Here is a 10485-nt window from a genome sequence, read left to right as displayed (position 1 = left end):
AATCATACTTTTGTAAGCAATACTTTACAGTAGACACCTCAAAAATCTACCATAGATGTGAAACTTAAAACGAGAAAATTTTAAGTTCTAAATCTTTATACATATATATCCAGATTTCTATATATATTATATATACATACATAAGTATATATAAAATATATATAATCAGATTTGAAAAATGAACAAAAACTGGGCACTGTACATAAAATCTTTTTAAAACTCAAACAATAGAAAACTCTTTAAACATTAAACAATTTTAATAAAAGTTTCTGTACAATGCTAAGCAGCTTTATTTACACATAGAAAATGTAATAGGAGTAGTGTTTGAAATTACAGAACTCCTTAAAATTTCAATGGCAGGTAAATCTGGAAAAAAATAACAGCATTCCATTCACAAATATTTTCAAGCAATAAATATGTATTTATAAATAGTGTAAATTTACATCAAGATTAGAAACAAAAATCACAAATCTGAAGTTTATTCCTTAGTCTATGTGCAATCCATTATCTTTGTGACTTGGCTGTTAATTTTTAAACATTTCATTTAGGAACCAAAAGTGTAATAACCGCCATGGTTTCAAAACAAGACAGAAAAACATAAAAGCAGTAAAAAAGTTCCTTACCTAACTTTTCACATTAAAAAAAAGTTGACCAAAGAAAGCCTTAAACTTGCTAACTACCTTACAAAGAAATTACCAGCTAGGCTAGTATTTTTTTTTCCAAGGAAAATTCTGAAGGGGAAAAGGATGAAAACAGGTTCATCAGCCCAGAAAGAGAGAAATATAAAAGAGGTTGTCTTCAAGTCAGTAGTCTGTATGATGTTGCCAGTTTTGTCAGATATATACAAAACATGGAAATTATTATTCTTTCTGAAGTACAGCTGATCAGCGTTGAGAGTCCTGGAGTAGGAGTAGTTCCCTCCTCAGTCCAGTTGGTTGACACTCTCACTTGGAAGGTTGCATAGACACAGTTTCAGCCAGCAGCCTTATGAGACAGCTCTAAAAGCCAGTGGTGCAGAACTGGGTTACTTCCTGAATAGCAGAAAAGGTCTCATTTAATGTCCATGGAACAATATCAAGATGAGGAAGATGGCAATGGAGGAGCCTAAAAATAAAAGTGAGGGACGTTACTTTGGTATACAAAGTTATAACCTCCCTTACTGACCATTACCCTACTCAGTGCACCGGCATTTTTCTGTACTACTTCACCAAAGTCATAAACTCAAGAACATTGAAAGTCAAGAACATTATTAGTTTGAGCATATTTTTTAGATGACTCTAAAAAAAAAAAGACTTGTAGAAAATAACAACAAACCAATTATAATTTCATTAGTAACTTGCTTCAGAACCTATCAACTAGATAATGCATTTTGTGTAACATACTCCAGGTAATTTTCTTCTTCTTCAAGCAACCTGGAAGACCATTCAGATGAAAATATCAGGAGCTAAATTTCAAAAATTCAGTTTCTAATCACATATGTAAGAGAAATGTATTGGAGGAAATCAACAATTCATAAATTATTTTCCTATTTATAAAACTAGTGATGTGCTTCCCCCTAAGCATCTGCTGTTTGAAAGTTAAAAATTGTGTGCAATTTATAAGTATACTTGAATTTTATAAGGTGTATAATGCAGCAGGAAGTTAAGCTCCATCAAATATTCCCCATAAGGTTGCCCTGGCCAGTGTTGCCAAGTGGTTAGCCCAAGCACCAAAGGGTCTTGGGTTCGATTCCCAGCTAAAGACACATACCTGGGTTGCCGAATCCCCAGCTTCGATCAGGGCACGTATGGGAAGCAACAGATGGTGTAGCACACCGATGTTTCCCTCCCTCCCTCTCTAAAAATCAGTGGTGGGGAGGGGGGAATCCTTGGGTGAGGATTAACAAATATTCTCATGAGGTTAATACTTCCGGCAAGAACAAAATTTTAAATAAATACAATTAGCTCTAAAAGCAGAAGTATATTTAAAAGCACATTTACTGATTCATTTTGTTGACACTAATACCCTGTGTGTACACAAAAATTTTATCAACTGAGGTGACAATGTGATAGTGTTCAAAAAGCACACAAAGATTTTAAAATGTAATTACTGTGGTATTATTTAGGCTGGTCTCGCCCAGGAAGGAAAGTGAAAATAAAATATGCTAACTTCATAGGAATAAATACTTGGACGTGGAGGAGGGGAACATCATGCAATATCTAACGAGCCAAAATAAAATTTAAATATTTCATACCTCCTGTTTATCAGGTGGCAGAACAAACAATGCCGCTTCCTATCCAGCTAACTATGTACTCACATGTTGATTTCACTTACTAATGTAAATTGGTCATAGACTTGCATCAGGTCCTCCATCTTGTACTGTTCTAGCACCACAAAATTGTCCAGGTTTCTGCTTGTTTTTCGTGCACAATCTTGACAATGCACTACGTAGGTCTTTCGAGAAATGCTCTCATTAGTGACAAAAAGCAGATTAAAAACCTCCACCTATTTTATACAAGAAAAAAAGCATTCAATTGCAACAGTGGCATTTACTTATTGTAATCCTTTAATAAAATCATAGAATCCTACTTTACATGGAATTGTGGACAGTTGTCTCTAGTTCGAAGTAGGTACCAAGACAAACACGGCCATGTTTAAAATTCTTTACTGAACAAGATTTATTTTGCACCAAACCCAGAGACATGCGTGGCAATGTATATTCAGGGGAGTGGCCTAAGGGAATGGCATACTCATTATAACCACTGGCAAAAGCGTAATTCAAAAGTTTAATAAAGGTCAGTTTACTTTGTTCTAAATCTGAAACATTACTATACAGTCAGGTAAAAGTGATCATCATTTTTCTTTTATTTCTCATGCATAGTGCTCATACTGGGCACTATGGGTGGATATTTGTCTTCCCCTATAGACTGAGCTCCTCAAAGATAAAGACTATGTTTACTCATCTTTGCACCTCCAAGGCATATCATAGTGCTTAGTGCTTAGCCAAACCTCAAACCTCAAAACACATATTCAAGTTGGTTGCCTGCTCAAAATCTTTTGATGGCTTCAATGACCTCAGAATATCAAATTCCTTAAAGTCATTCAAGATGCTCTGTAAGCTTCCTACTACATAGACTTATAATTTGCAGTCTGTTCTGGTAAGTTCCAGCCACATTGGACTAACTTACCCTTTTATGGATAAGCCATTTTATTTCCCATATTGTTATTATAGTTCATAATAACATTCATTCTACCTCCAATTCTCATCATTTTTTAGTCCACTGAAATCTCATACTCATCCTTAAGGATAGACTCAAATGCTAATACTTTAGTGAACTCTTATACCAAGATAGAAAGGAAAATTTGGTCACCCCTCGCCCCAGTGTTGTCATAACAGTAAGACCAACTGTGCATTCACAAGTCTCATGTACATTACAATTAGTTGTTCATAATTTGTCTTCTTTGAACAGAATAGGAGCTCCTTCACGTGCCCTATCTTCTTCATTTCTGCATCTCTTGCAAGCCTTGGCCTCAGCACACTGGCCAATGTATTGTGAACTGTACCAAAGAGGACTTAACATTGACCTGCCTGTAGCGATACTGAACTACATCCAGTTTATTGGCATCTGTCTGCTTCTGGGTTGTTCACAGTTCAAAATTCCAAGCCTACACTTCTTGATGATTATCATCTGTTAAATATCTATTATATAAATGACTCCGTAGTAGATACTGTGAGTTACTCCACAGTTAGTAAAATAGTATACATCAGATTAAATTTTAATAGCTAAGTTACAAGAAAATAAGATTTTAAATACAATTACAATTTCAGTAAAATGTATTACATAAAAGTTTCAATATATTTTTAAAAATAATTAAAGAAACAAAAAGTGGAGAGTTAAGAGGCTTTATAAAACTAGGGGTGGAGAAGAACAAGTCACTTGCCTCACAAATGCTGCAGTAATGCGCGGGTTCCTCTTTTGTCCGCCCATGCCATATAATTTCTTTGCCTGCAGCAATGAGAGCTTCCCTCAATGTCTGACATTGCTTCAGGGTTCTTAGAAGACAATACCTGTTGTAGTGGAAAAAATTATTTGTGACCAGCAATTGAATATTGAATGTCTTTAGCATAAAAGATATATCATTAGAAATAATGCCAAGAGACTCAGTTCTAATATCTGTGACTTCTTTTGTCTTTTGTCAATGTCTCAGATATATTCTGAGATTTTAAAAAAATGGGGTTACTGTTCAGCAGTTCTGATATTAATATTAAATCAGTTAAAGTTGAGAATAATTTTATCTGAATATAATGATCTTAATATGCAAAACATGATTCCTTGCTTAAATATAAGCTGTTACTTTTGGCTCTTATTTGGGCAAGTAAATTGACCTCTTTGGGAGTCAATGTTCTCATCCTTGAAATAAGGGGTCTGAATTCCAGATCTGAACTATTATTCTAGCAAGGCAGGAAGGCATGTTATTTCTATTAGTACTACCCAGACAATCAAAAACAGCATCATCTATATCGATGCTTTTGAAACTTTTGAGTCTATAAGTAGAAAACCATTTATGTGTTTAGTCACCACACAATACCAAATTGTTTCACTATAGCACTAAAGAAGACATTTAAATCCTCTATTTTAACTTAGAGATAATATAGAATCTTGCATTTATAAACACAATTAAGTTTATAATTTGTGGCTTTTCTAAACTCATACTTATGATGCTAACAATATAGTGAATTCTCACAATTCGTGACTTTCCTATAGTTTGCTGTCATTGCTTGAAATTGTCTGCTAAATTCTCTTAACTCTCCTCTGAATCTTAGGCTCAGATTCTCCATTTGAACAGAGAGGCTAGACGAGATGATCTCTAAGGCACTTTTCCTTCTAAACTTCAGAGACAGTGAAAATACCCTAAAGAAAAGGAAATGGGTTTAGCAACTGAGTATTGTTTGAAAGCAAAAGGTCATATCTGTTTTATTCATGCTGTCTACTCTCTGTCTATGACAGTGCCTGGCATATAGTAGGTACTCAATAAACATTTGGTTACTGAATAACTAAAATTTAATGTATGATAAGTAATAGCACATTTAACTTCTCTTAATTTATATTTCCTTGTTATTTTATAAGTGACTAGGTTAAGGTATTGTCACTTATCAGAACCCATGTGCATTAAGCCAGGATAAAAGATGACTAAAAATATATGTAAAACTTAACTTATTTAACAAACATATAGCAATATCAACTTCACAGCTAGCTGTAAGGCAAAACCATTATGCATCATATTAAAAGAAATTTCTCAGTTTGTTCAGCAATTCCTGCACATTTAACTTACTCAGAAACAAAATAATGCTTTAGACCAGCGGTCGCCAACCTTTCAGACCTCATGGACCACCAGTGGTCTGTGGACCACCAGTTGGCGACTGCTGCTTTAGACTATGGTTGTAAATCAAAGCTAGGACAGCTCTCTCCTTTTTTCTCTCTATCTCTGTGTGAGTGTGTGTGTGTGCATATGTGATATGTGTTCCTGAAAGGGAAGGGAGAAAGCAAAAATTTAGATCATGTAAAAACAGACAGAATATAATTCAGACCATGCCACCAGCTCTTAAACAGTACCTGCTCTTCCCCCTTTCCCACCCTGTGTCCCATACAATTCACCTCTAAAGGCCCTGCTCTTACTGAACAAGTTTTCCAACCAGGGCTTCAATATAAGGTCTCTTTCAAAGGAAAATAATGCCTACAACTCTGCAGAGACCTCTAGAAGATTGGCAGACCCTACTATGCTCCCACGTGGGAAAACAAACAAAAATGATAAAACAATACAATTAAATAAATAAAAAATGAGGACCAGACAGAAGGCAGGGTATTAGGTACTTCACACTATTATGCCACTTAGGCATCTAACAATCCTGTGCAGATAAGACTCGAGCTCAGAAGCTAAATTTGTCTGATGTCATAAAGCTATTTTTTAAGTCGTTGGGCTGGGGTTTTATAAAAGCAGGAAATCTCAAGCTTTTCCTCACTATCTCACACAGTGCTCTCTTCCACGTATTCTTACCTACTCCCCCTTTCTCTTTTGAAGATGAGATTCAGTCAGCGCAATCCCCCACCCACCCCTCCAAACACAGAGCCGTGGTTCTGGGAGTATTATTATCCCACTCTTTACTCATGAGGAAATTTTCCACTCCAATGCTACTGACTACATTGACAATTAGATGGTAGTTTATAATTTATGGTTAGTTTGGTAGTTTCATCTAGAAAAATGCATTATACCACTTTCCTACAAACAATAAAGGATTAGAGCTAGGGTTGCTAGTAATATTAAGCCATGAGTATTCTGTGTATGAAATCACAGCTCCAGAATTTTTATTCTGTGAGATATTGGAACTTTAGAAAACCCACAGCTCTATTAATCTGATTTGACAATGAGTAACCACATTGTGGTTTTCTCTTTGCTCTTAACATTAAAATTGCACGTTCATTCCCATTTTTCAAAAGGTAGCCATTGGAATTCAAGAGAACTGAGAGAGACAGAGGCTCTTCTGAAGTCCACCAATGAGCAGCTCCTAAAGAAAGAATCTGATTCAGTCAAAGGGTGGGGAAAAATCAGAAACTACAGAAATTTAGGGAAAGGATACTAGAGAAGATACAGGTATAATATTTAAGACTTAACAGTAATCTGTTCTGCTTTGATTAATCCTAGACATGTTTGAGTGTATTGAAAAGCTAAAAAATAAATATCAAACCAGATCAGGATTGTTATTTCCTCTTCATTTTAATTTTGCAGAATTTTATCAAGGTATATGCCCTTGGCTGGAATCGAACCTGGGGCCCTTCAGTCCCCAGGGCGATGCTCTATCCAGTGAGCCAAACTGGCTAGGGCAGTTTTGCAGAATTTTAATAAATATATCTTACAGCAGTTAATAATTCATTTGTTAAAAACAACATATTAAATCACTAGCAAAAAGTATAAAATTGTAGAAGATACGGCATTTTTAATAAATGCATTTTAGGAATAGGGTCAAAAATAATCAGGGGATAGAAAGGCAGGGAATTCTTTGACTTTTAAGGATCAATGTGGTTTCAGGATCCAACCCCTACTTTTAGCTGCTTGGATGAAAGACTACCACAAGAAGGCGGGGAATATTAAAGACAGCTCTGGCTTGGAAGAAAGCCAAGAAAAGGCTGATTGAGGGCTTGGTGTGTTTGAGGTTACACAGTAGAATCTAATCCGCCCAAAAACCAGTCCACAAGATGAAAGCTAAAGAAGGATGGCGTTTTAGAAAATGACTTCAGGTAGGGGATAGAAATAAAAATATACTTAAAGTACTAAAGACAGTAACATTAGGACAAATGCTCATGTACAATGTATTCATGAATTGGGCAAAAGATAAACAGACATAGTATACCATGGATGCTAAAAGGAGGGAAAGCTCAGCTTCAGGTGAGGGGAGGTAGGAATCACAGAAGTTTGGATAAAGAACTTGTCAATTTAGATGTGAGCGGGAAGGAAAGGTGGGAGGAAGGTACTTTCCAGGCAGAAGAAATGTCACGAACAAAGGTTAATATGGGAGCAAACAACTGTTCTTACAAGATTTTAATCTTGGGGTGAGGTTTCGGAGGCAGGAAAATAAAGGAATGAAGCCATGGTGCCAGGATATTATGTTGAAATTAAGGCAACAATGGAATGACTCTGACATTCTGGGGGCAACTTGGCTAAGTTTCCCGTCAGTGTGGAGAGAGATGAGGCACGGGTTAACTTGATATGGCACTTTTAAAGATGTTATGCTAACAATCTCAGCCATTGAGAAGTAGATGGTGTACAAACTCAAGTTTCCAAGAGGCACTTTGCCTTGCACAATCCCTCTTACTGAGAGAGCCATGCAGGAAAAGTAAGCTAACAACATGAGCCCTCATAACACACTTGCCACCGATCACTCCAGGGTGGTATTGCCCCTAGGACAACAGTGAGGGTCTAAATGTCAGTAAGACGTTAACAGTTTCATTTAAATCAACCACATGGCTGAAAATCAAGGTCTCAGTCAATAATAAAACTAGTATCTTAAATTGCAGACCAGTAGTTTTATTGCCAGCTTTATCCAGTGGCCAAATAAGTTTCTATTGAACGAGTACAAAAAACGTTTTACATAAATGTTAAAGGCACGCTTTAGAATTAAATACCCATTGCATTTTGAAGTTATTTATTACATGTTCTTACAAGCTAATATCTTTTTAAAGAATTCTCGTGATTGGCCACAAGTCTCAGAACAGAAAACACGAGAATTCTCGTAATCCACCCGCAATGTGTTAAGAACTTTAACCTCTCGGGTGGAAAAAACAAGTATGAAAGCAAATATATGTTAACCATGAGAAAGCAGAGTTTTAGAATTTTTAGATTTTGTTAGCTCAATGTTATAAAAAAGCATTGCAAATGCAACCCAATATTGTATTAGAAGATCCCCCTAGGACAGTGATGGCGAACCTTTTGAGCTCGGCGTGTCAGCATTTGAAAAACCCTAACTTAACTCTGATGCCGTGTCACATATAGAAATTTTTTCATATTTACAACCATAGTAAAACAAAGATTTATATTTTTGATATTTATTTTATATATTTAAATGCCATTTAACAAAGAAAAATCAACCAAAAAAATGAGTTCGCGTGTCACCTCTGACACGCATGTCACAGGTTTGCCATCACTGGCCTAGGACAACTACACTGGGATCTATGCTATCTATGGAGTGGTCTTCATAACTATACCGTCTCATTCAATTATTAGGCCAACTGGCTATGACCAGTGTTGTAGAACACTTCATTTGTCCATTTAAAAATGGGAATCAAAGGGAAAGGGAGTTAATACTTAACAGTTTAACCTACAATGTTTATAAGAAAAGGGAAAACAAAAATATTGTTAGTTCTGAAAGAAATCTAATACAAAGTAATATTGAATGTAAACTGTAACTGAAAAAAAATTTTAAGTAAAAAAAGAAAAAAAAAGTTTGTGGGGAGTGGTTTTCAATGGACTTGGTACTGTTGAAATTTTAGAAAATTAACTTTCTACTCCTCAGCATGCTACTGCTTGATATGCTTCTCCTAAATCAAAGATTTTTAATATTGCATTTTTCAGTAGAAAATGGGCTCTTTGGAATTCTGTTTTTGACATTTTAAAATGCACTCAACTGCTTATTATCATAAGCAGTTGGTCAAGAAACCGGAATTTCCAACATATCGAAACATACTACCATTAAATTAACTTGCTAATAATCCAACATGATTACAACAATTTACACCATATTTACTGGTATATCTACCATTGAGATTAACCCATTCAACTGCATCTAAAAGAACCTTTCTATTAGAACAAACTGATGGTTGCCTGATGGGAGGGGGGATGGAGGACTGGGTAAAAAAGGTGAAGGGATTAAGAAGTACAAATTGGATGTTACAAAACAGTCATGGGGGGAGAGGTCAATGGGGGAAAAGGAGACTTATGTAATACTTTAAACCAGTGGTCACCAACCGGTAGTCTGCAGACCTGGTGGTCCAGGAGGTCGGAAAGATTGGCAACCACTGCTTTAAACAATAAAGAATTTAAATTAAACACACACACACACACACACACACACACAAACAGCATGGGATGTAAAGTATAGCATCCTATCTAATAAAAGACAAATAGGGTAATTAACTGTACCTCCGATATGCTTCCCATTGGCTAATCAGGATGATATGCAAATTAACTGCCAACAAAGATGGCGGCTAATGTGCATACTGCAGGCAGGGTGGGACAGCGCCATCCTGCCTGCCCTGCTGCCATCCGGGCCTGCTATCTGCGACCCGGGCAGCAGGCGGCCTGTATGGGACCTGACTCAGGGCTGGCGGTGGAACCACAGCTATCCGCCACTGGCCAAACCCACAAACGGCCCTCCTGCACTGATCTGCCACCAGCCACGCCCACAAACGGCCCTCCCTCGGGGATCCGAGGCTGGCAGGTGCTAATGCACCAATCTGCCAAAATGCACACCCAGGCCGCCTTTACCCTGTGCGGACTATGCAGCCGGGAGAGGGGAGTGGGGCCGCTGGGAGCAGGGTGGGAACTTCCTAGGGTTTGCGTCAGGTAGCCCAGAGCGGAATGCAAAGTATCCTGATGGGTAGCTGTTTGCTCATTCACTTACTTGCTCATTCATTCACTCATTCACTCACTATTCACTCACTCAGCAAACCCTCTCAGGTCCCTGGCACTAGGCCAGGCACTGAAGGTGAATCAGGATAAGACAGAGCTATGTCCTCAAGATGTTAGTAATTCAGTATGCAGCCATGAGAGGGGCGCCAGGCCGCTGGGAGCAGGGTGGGAACTTCCCCTGGGTGGGCTTCAGGCAGCCGGGAGTGGGGCCAGAACTTCTGCCCTGTTGCCATAGCAACAGGGCAGAAGTTCCAGCCCCTTAGCTGCTTGCTCATTCACTTACTTGCTCATTCACTTACTCATTCATTCACTCACTCACTCACT

At 37.4% G+C, this 10485-nt stretch overlaps 1 protein-coding gene across 1 annotated transcript in view; it reads right to left on the bottom strand.

Moving 5' to 3' along the window:
• Positions 1 to 238: 238 nt before the first annotated feature.
• The window catches only part of KDM6A (lysine (K)-specific demethylase 6A), a gene marked incomplete at its 5' end in the record, with an annotated part of 46441 nt that continues 36194 nt past the window's right edge, over positions 239 to 10485 (bottom strand). Inside the window, 3 exon segments of the mRNA XM_015561896.1 lie at positions 239 to 1104; positions 2314 to 2484; positions 3922 to 4048. Of these exon segments, the coding sequence (XP_015417382.1) occupies positions 1075 to 1104; positions 2314 to 2484; positions 3922 to 4048 (328 nt within the window).

This window comes from Myotis davidii, unplaced genomic scaffold (assembly GCF_000327345.1).
Source record: "Myotis davidii unplaced genomic scaffold, ASM32734v1 scaffold411, whole genome shotgun sequence".
NCBI classification, from domain to species: domain Eukaryota; kingdom Metazoa; phylum Chordata; class Mammalia; order Chiroptera; family Vespertilionidae; genus Myotis; species Myotis davidii.
Note: the sequence above shows the minus strand (reverse complement) of the source record. Positions and strands in the feature narration are given on the sequence as shown.